Source organism: Lygodium microphyllum, chromosome 8, assembly GCF_053477565.2.
Source record: "Lygodium microphyllum isolate KBCC chromosome 8, Lygodium_microphyllum_v1.1.10, whole genome shotgun sequence".
NCBI classification, from domain to species: Eukaryota; Viridiplantae; Streptophyta; class Polypodiopsida; order Schizaeales; family Lygodiaceae; genus Lygodium; species Lygodium microphyllum.
Genome location: NC_141142.1, coordinates 29,061,129 through 29,079,923, shown reverse-complemented (window position 1 = coordinate 29,079,923; position 18,795 = coordinate 29,061,129). Strand labels below are relative to the sequence as shown.

General features: G+C 37.2%; 1 protein-coding gene across 5 annotated transcripts; it reads right to left on the bottom strand.

The window, feature by feature from the left end:
• Positions 1 to 214: 214 nt before the first annotated feature.
• LOC148032100 (rhodanese-like domain-containing protein 14, chloroplastic) lies at positions 215 to 10,150 on the bottom strand. 5 transcript variants are annotated; one of them, XR_015691569.1, is made up of 7 exons: positions 9,890 to 10,149; positions 9,736 to 9,782; positions 9,572 to 9,664; positions 2,567 to 2,705; positions 1,431 to 1,533; positions 490 to 680; positions 215 to 416 (listed from the first exon to the last, which is right to left on the bottom strand). XR_015691569.1 is itself a non-coding variant. In XM_087682725.1 (7 exons), the coding sequence occupies exons 1-7, from the start codon at positions 10,011 to 10,013 to the stop codon at positions 216 to 218; spliced, it is 810 nt and encodes a 269-aa protein (XP_087538851.1). In that variant the 5' UTR covers positions 10,014 to 10,150; the 3' UTR covers position 215. The 5 variants fall into 5 exon arrangements, 3 of the variants coding, with proteins under 3 accessions (XP_087538851.1, XP_087538852.1, XP_087538853.1); XR_015691568.1 differs by having other exon boundaries at positions 495 to 680; positions 9,890 to 10,148; XM_087682725.1 differs by having other exon boundaries at positions 578 to 680; positions 9,890 to 10,150.
• Positions 10,151 to 18,795: the final 8,645 nt, after the last annotated feature.

Here is an 18,795-nt window from a genome sequence, read left to right as displayed (position 1 = left end):
GCATGTTATGCCTCGATGTTTGAGAGCTATTATAAGTTTCTTTGATCATGGCCTGACACAATATAGAGAAAATGTCAACTTGATACTGCATAACCATGCAAGTGTGACACTTGGTTAGACTCTAATGATTCCAAAGTCACATCCCAAGTGGATTATATTGGGAAGATTCAAAGTTGCATCACACCTAGAGGGTATAGACAAAACTAGCATAGGATTTAGAAAGGAAACAAAGAATTATCGATTTTACATTCCAGCATCTCACAGTCTCTCACTGCAGTCAACCTGGAATATGATAATGACATGCAAGTAGCAGCATAGCCCTCACCACCACATAGTTCAGACCAGACAAAGCAATCACTATAAGGGCCAATCCATACACACATGAACTCTGTATCCACTTTCAGGTCCAAATATCTCTGCATGTGCAAAAAAAGATATTTCACTTCTTCAGGCCAATTGAGAGAGAGAGAGAGAGAGAGAGAGAGCTACCTTACCACAGTCACAAGTCATCGAGCTACTTTGCAACCAAACATAAGTGTCCATCACAAAATGGAATACTAGTTTACTGAACACCTGCCTCAATGGGGAGGCCTGCCATAGCCCACGCCTGAACCCCACCCTCCAGATGGATTATATTCGTGTAATTTGCAAGAGCAAGTAGATAAGCAGCGATCAAAGACCTGCATTCATGCAGATGGCTGTCAAAGAGGGCATGCTTACATGTAAAACTGAGAGACCTAGAAGTTCATGAATATGTAGCAACTAGCCTCATACCAAAATAAGTTCCTTTCAATCGTTCAGGGACACAATGATAACACTCGGTCTTGTCTGAATGTTTGATTTCAGCAGAGTACCATACTTGTGATTATTCCTATCAATCAAATGAATACATACATTTACCAACATGCTTAAGTTCATATTTTGGATGTTTTCCGGGAGAGAGTTAAAATGACACAAACTGTCAGGTTCCTGTAACAGATTTAGATGTCTTATTGCTATAATGTGCATCTTCTTTGTAAGCCGCAACCAGCCTAATGTAAAGAGGCTCATGTGAGTTGGTTTACATCAGCAAGGAGATCCATCAGTTGACAGTTTACGGTATCTTCCATAAATGTTTTCTTTACACTTAAATAAACCGTTTCTTGCTTTATCCTTAAATTATGGACCGTGTACATGCATAGGCCAAACCAATAAGATAGGTTTACAGAGTCTCCAGGCATTATTCATACAACACACAGCTCTTGTAAAGAAATAAGAAACAATCACCGTTCACAGCAATCATTTAGACTACTTTATATCTAATGGCACATATACATGAAAAATAATCCATTCCTGTATGAAAATACTATTAGAAAATATATTGAGACTTGCTGCTTACAGACCCATATATGGAGCTTGGTTCAGCTCATTTTCCTTGTCATTCAGTATACCTTGACTCCTTGCCTTCAGCAAGACTCCTGGTTGACTTTAAAGTCCCACCCATTGAGCAGGCAACAATGATCGGTGAGGCTTTATCAAGCTTTGAATCTACCTCTGCAAATAAGCAATAACGAAAAATAGCAGGAGAGAATCAATCGCCCAAATAAAAACTTGGTGAAAATTCACCAATGCCTGTCTCTAGGTTAATAGCAGGAATATAAAGGAAAAAGGTTTTCTCATTTAGTTTTTTCGTAATTATGCTTCGATACGGAAAAAAGAAATGCTCTGGCTCCAAGCTAAAGAATCCATCAAACACCAAGGTTGTTGAGGTAATCTACAACTCGGGATCCAACACTCACACTAGGCATACCAAATACTACATGTCTCTTCACCATCAGCAACATTCAGCACAACGAGAATGTGGATCAAGTTGTGCCCTTACATGTAATAGGTTGTCAAACGCTCAGATCTTATCTATTAGTTAAAACTGAATGTAACCTCAAATATGTTGGAGGCCACCCCATTTTTATGTCACCCAGATTCACCAAGTGGGGCATCTCCACCACACCAGCAGTTAACTCAAATCAAATCTGAATTCATATTACCAAGTGGAACTGAACTGACATGCAGTCAGACCATCCCCCAACATGTGCTGGAACCTGCTGATTGATTTGAGCATCTTCACCAAACAGCATTCGGTTTGAATCGACCAGAGAAGCGGCGAACTCTTGGTAGAATGTCTGGGAAGGCATTCTAGTTAAAGTTTGGTACCATTTGTTCCCTGTCCCTACAGCCCATATCTTTAAGCATGAAGGGACAATCGCTAACTATATGACCCTTCCCAATTAGAAGTGATCAAAATTACAAATTTTGGAAAGCAGATCCAGAAAAAAGGCAATGGACATCAACAGGTTCCAACTTGAGCTATCCATGCGGTAACACTAACTATTACAGTAGAAGCATTATGACTTGAGGTAATAAAAATTGCTTTTGGCCCAGCCTCTCTCACCACTGGTAGAAACACTAGGCCTAGCAAAGCAAGTACAATATAAGCACACACTATTTAGAAAAATAACATATCTTAGCTTATTGCAGCACCACAAAGCTTGAGAAAACAGACTAGGCCTGCTCGGGAAAAATTCAGTACCTTTAAGAAACTCAGGGTTTTCTTCCGTGCCTTCAAAGATACCAAATAAGCCAAACCCTATCCTCCTCGCTATATCCCATGCTGTCCATTCTTTGATCAGCCTAAAAAGTTCCACATTAACGGCTCCAACTGGATGCATCTACAAAATATAACAGATATGACTTGAGAATTGAATATTCCAAAAATATAGCAAACCATATCTACAACAGCTACACGTCACATTCTGAAGAAATCTGTTTGGTATATTCTGTGCAGTGCATATGATGTTAGAAGAGCAACAGAATGGCAGCGGCCAAGTTTTAAATGGGAACAGGAACACACAATAGAGTCAAGAAGAATCTGCAAGTACAAGACAATGAACGCTACACTCCCTCTTTTTATAGACAAAAGGGTGGAACGACTTGCAAGAAGTAGGTCAGTAGTTACGAGCCAGAGCCTCACTGGTCACTGCAATTCTCAACGAAGTGGACACTCCTATGTAAGATCAGATCAGCCAAATGCAAAGTTTACCACAGTCCAGAGCAATCAACCTTCAAAATGCAAGTTCAAGTAGGTCATAGAACAACAGGCGAAATGGCAGCCCTGGCAATGCAGTTCAAATCCTCCACAATAGTAGCAGCTTCAAAAAAGCATGTTACAGATTCTGTACAGTAGGAAAATAGATCACATACTACCAAAATGAGTTCGTCTAGCTTTTCAATAGGTTGCTAGGAGAAGACCAAGAGCTGAGGATGGAAAACACAGGGTAAAGAACTCTAGCATTGAAAAATGCAGGTTTTAGCAGCTCAAACCATCAGCAAATCAGGTTGCCCACTATGCAGCAGGCCCAGGAGCAGCAAAAATGCAGCACTTTGAGACACAACAGGACAAAAAGTGAACCAGCAAGATTGGTCATTTGATACCATGTTAGATGAGCAACGGAACTGGAAGAACACAACTACTGAACACTGAGAAGAAATGAATAATGAAAGTGAGAACATAAGATCTCAAAGAATGAATGGACAGGCAATGGAATCCATAACTCAAGAACATGAGATGTGCAGTGTACTAGACAAACCACACAAGTGATGACACACGTAATGATAGCAATACCTCCAATCTCCCTCTCTTCAACTGGATGTGATTCCAAACGATCAGAGTGGTGGAGTGGAGCATATATAGAGTGCACAACGAGATGCGAGACAAATGGACCACCCTTAATGTGACATTAAGGTAAATCAAGGGAAACATGCACGAGGATGACCATCTGGGGTCTTGGGCGCCCAAACGGGGTTTAGGGGAGCCTAGAACCAAAGAGAGTCCAAGAATAGCAGGACTCACCAAGGTTTGATGGCTGGCAATCGGATCACAATGGGTCTGGCCAGCAATGAACTAGGCAAGGCTGGGAGGTGAAACGATCGCTCGTGCTCATTGGAATCGATTGACTTTCTCTGTTCTTGATCGTCTTCTTCAGAGCCTCCTGTCAAGGTCGCGTGCGTGACACTTAATGAGCCACCAAGCTGCCCATACAAGCGCCACGTAACCAGCCCAATAAGTATGCCTAGCATCCATGAAATGCAAATTGCTAACAAGGTCCACTACCCTTTTTTCTAGAAAGCAAGTTGAGTTGGGCCATTCAGCTATCGTAGACGGCATCTCTCTAGGCATTTCTAGTACTTTCAATTTATGATTGTTTTCCAAGCTGAGCACATCCTTATTCATCCTTTCCACATGTTGGGCTACTAGGGCCATGGCAAGTTCAATTGATCACTTTAGAGTGATTTTTTTCAATTAGTCAAAAAGGAAGTTCAATTAGTCAATGCTTGAGCAACTCAACACTGACATTGACCTTGCTTCTCCCCTCTTCTCCTCCAAAATTAGACCAGTCACAAGAGAGGTGCTTCACCCTCCTTGCACATGCAACATTTTTTTCTTTTTATTTTATTTTCTTCCTCCCTTCAACATCAAAACCTTTCCTTTTGTACTATGTTACTACTACCCATGCATATTTGCAAAGGACACTTGAGTAAGTGACAACCCCTCAAGAGCCTTACTCCTACAGAAACCCACTCCAAAACAGCCCCATCCTGCATCTCCCCTTGCATTTGCATTGTGTGAGTATGATATAGGCACTTAGATGGTCAAAACCAATTCAATGGCCTTTCAATCTAAAACCTTTGCATGCATAAGCCTACTCCCTTTGCGATCTCTACTATGAGTGGTACTTATGTGATCTTCTACCATTGGTCCAAAGCACCTACCTCACACATGGTAGCATTACATCAACTCTATGTTACTTTGAGGCTTACTTTCATCCTCTTCATCTTCACCTTAAGGATGGTTTTCTCCTTGGCTTCCATAAAAACCCAACACCCCCCCTCCTTAAAAAAAAGGAAAACAAAAAACATTGCTTTGCCGCCATCAAAGCAAGGACACTTCATGAAAAATAATGGGTAGACTTATCCCCTCAAAAACAGCACCAAAAAGAGCCAATTTAAATTATATTTAAAACTTTCAGTTTGGGAGGGGCGAATTCCCACCCAAACTCTATAAAAGGGGGCCAAGGGGGGAACCATTCCTTATCACAGCATTATTAATCTTCAGTGCAATAATCATCACTGATCAGCCTCTGCTACCTCCACAATTGCTCTTGCAGCTGCTATACCTGCTCCAAGACAACTACAATGTCCTCTGCTGCCTTCATGCTCACTGCAGACTGCAAAGTTGCTTTTCTAGCCTCCGCTGCTAACAACACAGATTCTACAGCTACAACTGCTGATACAACCTGTCAGGCTGCTCCCAGCTGTCAAAGTGGAGCCTCTGCAGCCTGGCAACTACACCCTGCTGCCCACACTGCTTTTCCAGCCTGCCATGCAGAATCCTACCATCAAAACAAAGTTGTTTGCTGCCCCAAACACAGCCTCTGCTCCCCAAACTCCCACTACTAGCTAAAACTCAGAGTTTCCCTCATCATTGGCACCCAAACAAAGGTTTTACCTCACAAGTTGATACCGTTTACCTCGACTACTAGTTGGCTGCTCGCATTCAAGATCAACACCAATGATGATGATGATGATGCACTCCACCCCTTCTTGTTCATGACATCATCAACCTCTACCTTCAGCACCATGCAATTCGAACCACCTCTACAAGTGTCCCTAACTCCTATGTGACCCTACTATCAGTTGAGAAACCCTTCACCTGGAGTTTGCGTTTTTTGCATTTCAACGTTTTGCATCTAGGGTTTGCACCTCCAAAAAGGGGCGCCACCCTAGACTGACTATGCCTATTTATAGGCCACTCTCTCATTCATTCCTCACAGCTGATCCTTCAGTCCGTCACTCCCACTCTCTCTTTGTCAATCTTCTGACGCTCTCTCTTCCATCATCTCTCTCTCCTCTCCTACCACCATCTCCACACTCTCTTGGCGCTAACCTTCATCTCCAGTTGGCTGCATTTATGGTAGCAATGTGCTCCTCTTCAACTAGAATCCATCCTCCATTGTTGGCGACAACATCTTCTGTGCTCCTACACCTTGCGTTTGGACTCCACACTCTCTTGGCGTCAGCATCAACCCTATTTGGCGTCATCCTCCACCCTTTTGGCAGCTCCATCTTCTTGCGTTTGGCTGCCAAGGATGTTCCTCACCATCTAGCGTCTATATCTAGCAAGTGTCACCTTCATCAGAGGCAGTTGTACCTTGCGTTCTTGGTTGCTTCCCACCCTTCTGACGTCACTCCAGCATAGCTGATGTCACCTCATCAGGCTTGCGTTTGCAAACGCAGGCTTCATCAGATGTCTCCCTGCTCATAGGTACCACTCTTCAACCCTGCGTTTACAGATTCAGAGGCTCCTCACCCTTCGATAGCAATCTCCCTCCTCTAGGTGACACCTCCTCATCCTATGTTTGTAGACTCAGAGGCTTTAGCTCAGAGGCTTTATCGGCAATCTTCCTACTCTAGGGCTTCCTTTGTGCTGCAATACCCTTGTATCAAATTCACTTCATCAGCATGATTCATCTTTCATCATCTTCTGTGTTTCTTTTTTCTCTCAGTATTTGCCGTACACACTGTGTTTTACCCTGCAAACCCTACTCTCTCTCTGGTCACTTAGTCATTTTGACATGGTATCAAAGCCGGAGGTGCTTAGAGAGCCACAAAGATCCTCCTCATTAGAAGAGACAAAGACCGGTGGTGGGTTCGACATCAACATTTGATTTCTCTATCATTTCCACTGCGCATTGGGAGATATCCTTTTTCTCCCTCCCACCCTCCCTTCTCCAATTTGCCACCCTGGTACCATGGCATCTCCATCGACAAATTGCCCTTCTACTCGATGCTACTACTACGGCACGAACGGTCGTCCCACCAAAGATTGTCGACTTCAACCTTTGCTCCCCACCCCCCGGAGTATATGCATCTCCCACCTGGCACTTCCTGTGCACCTCTCCTTTCTAGGCCACAGAGATCGTTCTACATCGGCTATCGAACTATTATGCTCAAGGCAATAAGCCACAACCAATGTGCACTAAGTCCTTTTAAGCACATGGAGGCTCTAAGACCTTACAAGGCGATAAGCCCTCCTAGAAACCACCCCAACACGAAGGTTTCCCCCACCCACTTCCGGGTACAGTGGCTTCCACGGCCCACATCTCCTCCACAGTCCACTCTCCTAAGAGCCCACAGCTGTTCCCCACCCTCTTCCACTCAAGTTCGAGAGGCCACTTTTGGGTGCTTTCCGGCTTCTTCTTTCGAGCCCCAAATACCTTCTTCGGTACGACCGGCAGCACTTCATCATCCGATGCTTCACAGTGCGTGAGCCATGAGTGGTTGGATTCCCTTTCTCTCTCAGACTGGGATTCAGAGGGGATTTTCTTACTTCACCCTCAAAGGGGACTTCCAAATCTTCTTCGACTTCAAGGGGGGCTCCTACTTCTACTCCTTCCGATTCACAGAGAGACCCTATGTGCCATGAAGTTCTTCACACACCACCACCTTTCACTTTCGAGGAGTGGCTCTCCTTTGAGCAATCATTTTCTCTACTCATACCCAAGATCTAGAGGACCTACTTAAATCCGGGCCCTTGGATCTTCAACAGTGACTTGGTGACTAGGCCTTCGTATTCCTTCCAGTATGAATCTTCTTCGTCCCTTGATCAACATGGAGCTAACTCCCGAGATCGAGTACATGCATATCCTTATGGTTCTTGGCACCACACAGAGTCCGACATTCCTCCTATGCATTGCATAATTTCATCATCTTATACTAGGGCACTTGGGCAAGTGAACAATTTTCCCACGAGAAACACTGTCCAAGTGGCACCTACTGCATGAGCATTCTTCAATATGTAGCATTGCATCTCTACCTCACTCTTCTCTTGTTTCCCTTTTTGGGCCTGAGAGGGGGTGTTGAGAGACCCTTCGCCTGCAATTTGCGTTTTTGCATTTTTACATTTTGCGTTTAGGGTTTGCAGCCCCAAAAAGGGACACCACCCTAAACTGATTGTGTCTATTTATAGGCCACTCTCTCATTCATTCCCCACAGCTGATCCTTCAGTCCATCACTCCCACTCTCTCTTCGTCAATCTTCTGACACTCTCTTCCATCATCTCTTCCTCTCCTCTCCTTCTACCATCTCCGCACTCTCTTGGCGCCAGCCTTCATCTCCAATTGGCTGCGTTTATGATGGCAATGTGCTCCTCTTCAACTGGTGTCTATCCTCCATTGTTGGCGATAACATCTTCTGTGCTCCTACACCTTGCGTTTGGAGTCCACACTCTCTTGGCGTTAGCATCCACCATATCTAGTGTCATCCTCCACCCTTCAGGCGGCTCCACCTTCTTGTGTTTGGCTGCTAGGGAGGTTTCTCACCATCTAGTGTATGTCTACAGCAGGCGTCACCTTTATCAGAGGCAATTACACCTTATGTTTGGTTCTTGGCTACTTCCCACCCTTCTGACGTCACTCTAGTAGCTGATGTCACCTGATCAAGCTTGTGTTTGGAGACAGAGGCTTCATCGGCTATCTCCCTGCTCATTCCCTGGGTTTGCAGATTCAGAGGCTTCTCACCTTCGACAACAGTCTCCTTGCTCCGAGCAACACCTCCTCATCCTGTGTTTACAGACTCATAGGCTTCTTCTGCACTCTTCCTGCACTCCAAGGCTTCCTTTGTGCTACGGCACCCTTGTATTAAATTCACTTCATCAGCATGATTCATCTTTCATCATCTTCTATGTTTCTTTTCTCTCTCAATGTTTGCCGTACACACTCTGTGGTTTGCCCCGCAAACCCTACTGTCTCTCTAGTCACTTAGTCATTTTGACACTACCACCCTCTGGTTTGACCATTCACCCCAGTTCCAGTTTCTACAGCAGTTGTCTCCTACACCACTACACCTTGTGCAACATTGCATCTTCCCTTATATCTCAAGGGAGGTATATTTACCTATTAGTTCATCCTCATCTTAATTATGTTTCTATTTTCATATACAGCTGTCATTCATTTGTCATCCAATGACTTTTTTTCCGCACTTTATTAGCCCACATGACCTGACAAAGTATGGTGATGCTGATGACCATTGTTTCTAAGGCTGACTCACAAGGCATGCACTGAGAAGAGATACTGCTCCAATACTTGCAAGCCTTAGGCATCAAAAGAAGATTTACACAAAGATGACCTGATTCACATTGAATTTAGTTTGCTTTTTGATTTCTCAACAAAAGAAACTTACTCCCCCACACAAGTGTAGTGGATATCTTTCAACTCCATGTACTCACCTATGTGTGTATCAGCACATTGCTCCTCAATCCACGTAAACAAGAGTAAGCAATTATGCAAATAGTTTAGAAACAAAATCATACAAGATAAGATTAAAGGTCGATGATCCTCCTAAAAGGGGCAATGCAGAGAGCTCAACAAGAATACAATGGATACTTATCATAGAGTAAATAACTCCAAGACATACTCATTTTATTTCGATTACTCTAAAACGCGTTCCATGTTGCCAGGTGATCTTAGGAAAGGCTAACCTCTGCATAATCTGCTTTTGGCCGGACATCGAGTAAGGTGTACCCTTCTTGTTGCTGCAGCTGTCTTGCTTCACTGGCATCCACAGACCGCACCTACACACTTTCCATTTAGATGTTAATACAATTTCCTTCCTAGACAAAGGGAAACAAAGCATGCGTCGTACCCCGCGGCTGATAAGCAGCTGTCGCTTCACCCTCCAATCTGCTTCCGCTGACCAATCCCTAAGCAATGGTCTCTGTGAGTGCACGCTCTCTCTCTCTCTCTCTCTCTCTCTCTCTCTCTCTCTCTCGATATTTTATCGTAATTAGCTTTCTTACCAGCGGATTTCGACGACTGTTCAGCAGAGGCACGCCATGAAGAAGCATGTGATGCATGGAGAACGGAGGGACGAGCCAGGGCATGACTGTACGTGCTGGATGGCATCATTGTGAGAGACGCCATAGCTGGCTTGCAAGGCAGCTTATGCGACTGAAAACCTTGAGAGAATTTGCCAAAATGCCGTCGAAAACGTGAGAGACCTTATCCCCGAAGATCTCAGGCGGCAAAATAATAAACAAGTTCATCTCACACCCAAAGCGAATGTGGTGTGCCTACATAAAATAAGTTGTGTACCCCAATTTCCAAATATTATCACTGCAATACATAGTTCTTCAACCAATTGAATGATTATTGAATCATGTATTGATTGACTATAACAACAAGCTGTATTTTAAAGCTTAGCCATGATCATAATTTGGCACTATCAGAGATTTGAAAGTTTTCAATACAATCATCGTGAATGGCATCCCTGTTTTTTAAAAGACATCGCAATCGGCTATTTTGTAGATTTTAAAAATGTGATTTTATATAAGTCAAATTATCTCACTTAAACATACATGTCGCACAAAAGTAAACATACGGCTTTATATGAGTCAAATGATGTTACTCGAAATGTACATATTATAGAAAGGTAAATAGGGGGTAGTTACATCTCTTAATAGTTGGAAGACCATTTTGATCAAACCCTTCCAACTTCTTATTTATCCAACTCAATCATTATAATAATACCAACTTCTTAGCGTTTGAGTAATGAAACTTGTAAATATGACTCGATCTATGAACTTCCAATTTGTTGCTAATCGAATGAAAAGTAGGTTATTAGTGCACCAAGCATCTCATGTATTTATTGTAGAGCATCTACATATAGGTCCCAACATCTGGTTATTTTGCCTTTATTAACAAAGAATCTTGAAGCTTTTTCACTATATCCCATTTGACATTGTCTGGTATTTCTCCAATCAATGCAAAAAATTGCATTGCTAATTGTTGTTATCTTTTTCAAATCTTTATATGTTTTCAGAGTAGTTGATCATAATAGAGTAAAGTTTCTTGCCTTTAATGGATTGTGAAAACAGTTCATTCTTTACATCAAAATCGTGCTACATTCGCTTCATTGAGGGATAAATCTAATGTAGTAGATTGATTTGGATCAAATCTTTCCAACCTTTTTTTGGTTCTTTTACTTTTACAATTTCCCTAATTCAATTTTTCAAAATCAGAATATGCTAAGTATATCATAAGTTTTCATATATTATGTTTATATCGTTGTTTTTTCTATAGAACAAAATCTCAAAATAGTTTAATGAAATGTTTTTGTAAAATAAAATCTTATAAATTTTTAAGTAAATGAAAAATAGTCTAGCTATTACTTCTTATCAACCTTGAATGTATTAAAGTGCTTACAATAGGAGCCATTTTATTTTTTTAAAGATAAATACATACAAACTAATTATTTCTATCAAAATATATTAAACATATTATGAGCTATTTATATTTTATGTTTGTATTATTATTTTCTATATTGACTTGAATTCAGAACATTCTAAAATGATTATCATAAATTTAAAATATTTCTTTATAAGACTCACTCTTAAAATTTTAATATTATTAAAATGTATTAAATGTAATCAAATAAGTTATTATTATTTTAAATATAATATTTAAAACTAATTTTATATGCTAATTTATATAACATTTGTCAATATATTGAATTATGAGAAAATTTATATACTTTTAAATTATTTCATGAATTATTGAATAATTTGACCAATATGTTAGAATTGAATCTATTTTAATATAGTCTTCATTTATAAATGTCCATACATGATCTATTTTTGTTGCATGGTGGATTATTTTTTAAGTAAATGGTTTGATATGTTATATTTTTCTATTATTTTATTTAATATTGAATTATTATCGATTTGATTAAACATTGTGTTCAAATCTCCAAATAAAATAGCATGGATATTATAGTCTCTTAAAAGGTAGTAATCAAGAACATGACAAAGAAATGATGGATTTATGTTTGGTTTTATATGTAAATTTATTGTTCTATATATGTAATTATTTGTTGTACAAAGAAATGCATATATCAAATTTATGTCAATTTGATTGAAAATTTCAAAAAAGTCCATTCTCATATGTTTTATAAAATAATGCTATGTCGATATCACTTTTAATAAATGTTTAAAAACTTTTGTCTATATAATTTACATTCATTGAATTTTTATTTCTTGAAGAAAAATAGCACTATTTATTAGGTAAGGCTAATGATTGTTTTTTGTATGTGTTTATTTAATAAATGTATATTTGCATAACACAATTTTAAATCTCTATTTTTATGAATTTTTTTAGAATTTCAAGATTCCATTTTCTTATTGTATAAAATCTATTAAGTTTGTTAGTAAAATAAAGTTATAAAGTTTAATATACTTTATTTTAATTGTTAATAATAAGATAAATTTATTTAGATCTTGTATTCATGAAAATAGCGTATAAAATACCATGTCCAATAATATTAGTTGGGCCAAATGTGATTTTGTTTAATGTTAGACCTTATGATCAATGTATTATTCAAGCTACATATGATTTGATTGGAAATTGTTTTCTAGTAGTTATATGTTGAGGATTGTTGAATGTAAAAAATTGGTGTCCAACTTTTATTTATTTCTTTTGTGTATGAATTTCTCTTTTCTTTCTATAGTTAATTTTTAATTTTGTTATCATTAAATTGTATCCATGCAATTTTGATATAAAATGTGCCAAACATGCAAAACTAGTATAACTTTTCCTTGGTTTCATAGAGCTTTGTGTTTATTAACTCCACAACTTTGCAACCAAGTAGTTCATCTACAAGTGCTCCATTGATTGTAATGTTCATATAATTCTTATTCTTATTTTCAATAATTCCTTTGAGCTTTATACACAAACTCAATGACATCTTTTGGTTGCATTGTAGACATATTGCAAAGAAATACTCTTCTAAGTACTGATCACTCTCACTATTCAAACAAACTTTTTCATAAATTGTACCGTTGAGTTCAACAAACTTTAGAATTTCAGATATATGTAAAATATATAATAAGTTTTATTTTTTTCATTTTAAAAATAAAAAGTACAAAAAATTAAATTACCATTTTTGGAGCAATGTTTCTTTAAATATTTATTTCAACTCTTTTCAAAATGAGCTCGCATTTATGGACTCACTACATGTGTAATAGTAGTTCTATCCCGAATATTTAGGGTTATAACGTCCAAGGATGTATACTTATATGCTCCCATATTTTGAAAGTTGTAATATGATTTGTATAACTTTGTGAAAATTTTCTACACTTTTTAGAAATCATATTCATTTAGCTTCCAAAAATATGACCAAACATAAGAGAATATTTAAAATTTGAAACAAAAATACATCTAAATTAAATTTGTGATATCAAAATAATATTAAATCAAATGTTTAACATTGTGATATCTTCTTGTTCATGCATGTTAGTGACATTGATCAACCTAGAAGTACTTGTTCTTTTTGTGTAAAGATAAAATGACAATAACAAGTGTTATAGTTGGAAATATTTTATTTTCATTATCAAGAAAGGATGATGTAGCATTATTTCTATAGTTTTTTATACTATTTGAAGGATAGAATGATGGAAAGTTATTGAATTTAATGACAATTTTTATTATTGCAGAAGCGTTAAAAGATAAATTATACTCACTTGTTCCACCATCCCTTTGATTTATTTTAGAATAAGCTCCAAAATCGTAGATTTTTATACAATCATCTAAGTTTAATTTGCTTGCAAAATCTTTGAAATGGGGTTATGTGGCTTAGTTTCCCACATTTTAAGTCTTTCTTTTAGATTTGAAAGTGTACAATGATGACTAGTCTCAACAACATGCATTCCATTTCTACTAACATCTTGAACCTTTTTGTGATTGTCGTATCTTCATGGTTGATTGGTTTTCTGTGAAAATAGACATATACATACATTCCTCCTAACATTTACATACTTGCAAGATAATCTAACCTAAAGCAAAAACATCAAACGCCTTTGAAAATGCAATCATGCATGTAGGGTCTAGAATTTCTGGCACCAACAATGGTTTGTATTTCATTGATTAAACAACATTATGTTTTCATACGCACCAATATGTTTCTATTTCATTTAAAAAGGCGTATGATACTTTTTTTTATTCGACTTGCATTGACTAGCCTTAATCAATTATGCCTATACGAACATTGTGTGATTGAGTATAGCACCAAATTACTACAACATAAGTCAATATGTATCCAATGAAACAAATGAGCCACTGCTCTGGCATCTTTTATTGCATGTATCCCATTTGGTATAGATTTAACAAATGCACATAATATTTCTTTCTTTGCATCATTCAATACATGATTATGTCCTAAACTTCGAACCATACTTTCATGTTCTTTTAGTACAACAATCTTGTAGCATGTCGTCTATGTGAACCTTCAATATAAGGTAATGACATCATCATATTGTAAAGTACACCTCCATTGTACAAAGGAAATATCATAATAAGCAATCGATATCTGGTAAATAATATGCATCTTACCAAACATTCATGAATTAGCTGCATATTTTACTCACAAAAAAGGGAGTAAATGTTTCTATATATATATATAATTTGTACTTTTTTTTAACACAATATGTTTCACTGCTTATAAAACTTGGAACATCTTCTATGTCGACAATATAACATCTTCCATATAATATTTTCCAAAAGCACCGGCTACAATTCTTTCCTTGAATTTGATTGTATCATGTGCAATAGTTGTCAAAAACGTTGATTTTGACATTCTTACAGTATATATCAAGATGACTGCATGTGGAAATTTTGAGTACAATCAATAACATTTCTACAAAAATTATCATTTGCTTCTTTCATTTTTCACTAATAAAATAAAATTGAAGATCCAATACCCCTACTCTTTTTTATTTATGCTTATAATTATTACATATACTATCCCATTGTTGTAATTTTGATATATCAACATGCTCTAGAACAATATTTCCAAGATTTATGCATGCTATCTATGTGTTTCCAATATTACTTTTTAGTATTTTTAAAAAATCATTTCTATTCATGAATGAAACATTGATTATCTTTCTTCATGTCCTCTAGATTCTAGTTTTTTCAATGTTTTCATTAGTATAGATTATTTAAAGTTGTGTATACAAACATTATCGCTAATTACTTTCACCATTTGATCACTTTTATGCTTATTTAGATAATATCTTTTTGCATATCTCATCATATTGATGACAACTTTTTCTGTTGTGGAGTATATTTTGATTCCATCTGTGATTAAGAAAATGTTTTTCTTAAAAATATAAAAATAATTGTATTAATAAAACATGATTATGTATATGTACATATGTGTGTGTTTGTCTATGTGTGTATGTTTTATTTATATTATATTTTTTATTTATTAATAAAAAATTATTTCAACATAACTTAATTATTTTTAAAAATTAGTAGATAATATTTATTGTAACTAATTTTATTTGTAATTATGTTGATTTTGTATAGTTTAAGTTATTATAATGTGATAGAATATACTATCATACTATTTTGAATACATTTTGTACGTCTAATGGGATATTTGAACTCCTTTAGATACATAAATACAACAATGTAAATTTTGATTGAAGAATAAGATCAAAACACTAGTGTTACTATATTTGTATTAGTATAAAATGATCATCTAAGGTTAAAGAAAGCTCAAAACATACATTGAAAAGCTAATTTTATGAAAATTTTGGAAAGAGATCCACGACTACTAGATAAAATAAGTGTTGTAATATCTATATTAGTATAGTACCGATATCTAAGGTCAAATAATGCTCAAATCAAATACTGAAAAGTTAAGTACATTAAAATATTTGGATATTCGAGATGACTAACATAATACAACAATATTTTTCTACATTAATTTAAATATATTAAGACTCTTACAACTATTATTACATATATTTTGATAACTTAAACTCATAGTTGATGTCAAGGAGAGGAGTGAGAGGTGAGAGAAAGAAGAGCAGAAGAGAGAGAGAAAAGGAGAGAGAAAGAGTGACGAGGAGAGAGAATGACTAAAATATTGAAAAGAAGAGAGAGAAGCCATGAAAACTGAGTACAAGCAAGTGAGATGAGAGAGTAATTTGTATTATGATCCAAGATGGCAAAAATTACATGTCTCACACCTTTTATACCTATGTCAGTGTGACAAGGTATTATTAATAATTCTCTCTCACTAACACATGTATTCCCACTTTCTTACAATCCATCCCATCCCAAAGGTTTTTGCCCACCAAAACAAAGTTAAAATGGCAAAGAAGAATGGATGAAATAGAGTACCACTCTGATTTCAGCTATATAAAAGATGTGATAGAAATCAAATAGTGAAGAATTAGTTGTTAAAATGAAGATGTGAAGGAAATTCTATGCCATTTATATAATCTAGATGCCTTCAAAAGAATTGGAGCCTTCAAATCTTCAAGAAATAACCTATGTAAAGAGTAGACAACTTGCTATATAAAACAGGGCATGATGAAGAAAGATGCCATAACTTCCGATAAAAGTATCCAAATAGAGTATGCCACATATCAAAACATAGCTATTGAAGAGTACTTTGTCCCTATGTAGGTGGCTGAATTTTGAAAATTAGGCTGAAACAGACTGCTATCTAGACGTATTTAGAGTGCAACTGTGGCTCCCATATGACTATGTCTTAGCCATCCACCAATGCATCTCGTAGGGTAGAAAAACTCATCCAAGATGGAATTTAACCTCCAAGAAGCTTCCTCAAGTGGTGAATCCTTCCACTTAATCAAATACTCGATGATGGAGCGAGAACAAAGATTCTTTTCACGTTTACCTATGACTCCTCATGAATGTACTAAATAAGTCCTTCTTCATCCATAGGAGGCAACTCATAAACTATTTCCAGCTGAGTACCATAAAAGGGTCTGAATTGACTAACATGGAAGACATTATGAATTTTAGTGGAAGAGGGAAGTTCCAACCGATATGCCAAGTCAACAATACACTTCAAGATCTTGTAGGGCCCATAAAACCTATGAGCAAGTTTGTTGCTAGAGCCTGTGATGTCTCAACACATTTAAAACCTTCCTTATATGGAATAAATGGTCATGTAGAGTCATACTGTAAATCATTATCTCATCAAAGAAGACTAGGACAAATTGAAAGAGGAAATGCTACAAAATCTTATTCATCAAACTCTGGAAGGTAAACTGTGCATACTGCCACTGTCTATCGGGATAAACATATCCTTTCCATGAATGGTACCCTTCACACAAAGTGTATTAGGGATTTTTGAACTTATCCAAGCATCCATGGAAATCGAACAAAGGGTAGTGGTAGCAAGAGGTAAATTGGTCCCACCATGGTCAAAATGAATATTTCCACCTAGGTTAAATGGAAATTCATCCTCAACCTCATAAGACTGATCGGGATTAGGATCCTCATCATGCTCTTCAAATTCAGCTTGTGCTCTCACTATTGGTTCATCAACAACCTTATCATCCCCATTCTCAAGTACTATCATGTTATAATTCTTAGCCTTAGCATTCTTGAAAGTGCACTTTGATGCATGATCAGATGTATACTTTTCACCACATTTGAAGCATAGACCATGGGTATAAACTTGGCATTATTTGTTGAATTATTTTAGGGTCTATTGTCACCTTGCCTAGGTTCCACTTTATGGCTAATTGTTAGCTTTGAAGCACTCTATTGTCTTAAGGCATTGACAGTATGGTATGTAGAGACTTTGCGACTGCTAAATGAAGTATTGGCACCTCCATAATTGCTACCAAATATAAAATAGCTAATTCTCACAGCAAGCAAAATAATTGGAAATACAATAAATACACTATATGTGCCAAGAAACCATAGCCAAGCTGGCTAGGCATGAAATTATATTGCCATGGAAGGTTGAGAATCATAGATGAATGCTACAACATGAATACGTACCTCATGCCAAGGTGGGACATGGTATGCACCCCATGATCTTGGTGGCTAAGAGTATGCACCCTCTTAGATGGTGGGAGGAAGGAAACCTCAAATCATGTATTCTTCAAAATGGCAAAAAGATCCTCACATGTTACATCTCCCTCCTTTTATACTTAACCCTAGGCTAAGACATTTATGCTTTATTACAAGCCATCCCGGTCTAAAAGAGCTTTGTCCTCGAAGCTGGAATTGGGACAATTTACAAGGAAAATTTACAAGGATACCTTTGTAAGTACTGGATCCATGCTAAAATGAAACTCCAAGTTGAAGAAGATCTCATATGTCAATGAAGGACAAGTATGAAATCCGAGTACACTGCTAGAAACTATCCAAAATAGGCTGCTGCACAAGAATGGCCATAACTTGAAGAAAATATGTCCAATCACCAAGTATGAGCTATAGAAAAGTAAAGGATAATCCCTAGTATCCACCATGCCATAAAAATCCAATTTTGATGACATTAAAGCAACTATTTTTATGACAAAAATTTTATACAACAAGTTGTCATGTTTAGATTTTATTGTGTTTCTTGCAAAAGCCATGGAAAAGAATCAAGGTATGATGATGGTTTCCAACAAGTAGACTCCTCCATGGGCAAACCTTGCCATTTAATAAGGTATTCTAGCAACGAACAGTTCCTTAAAACCTTTTCTCTTTTACCAATAATCTTTTCAGGCTCATAAATGATGAGACCATCTTCATCTATGGGAGGTAACGCCTCTAAAACCTTTATGGCTAGACCCACATATTTTTTAAGTTGGGAAACATGGAAGGACCCAATCTCCTTCTTCAAACTCCAAAGGCCTCCTCTTTTCATCAACATAAGCCTTCATAACATATTGTG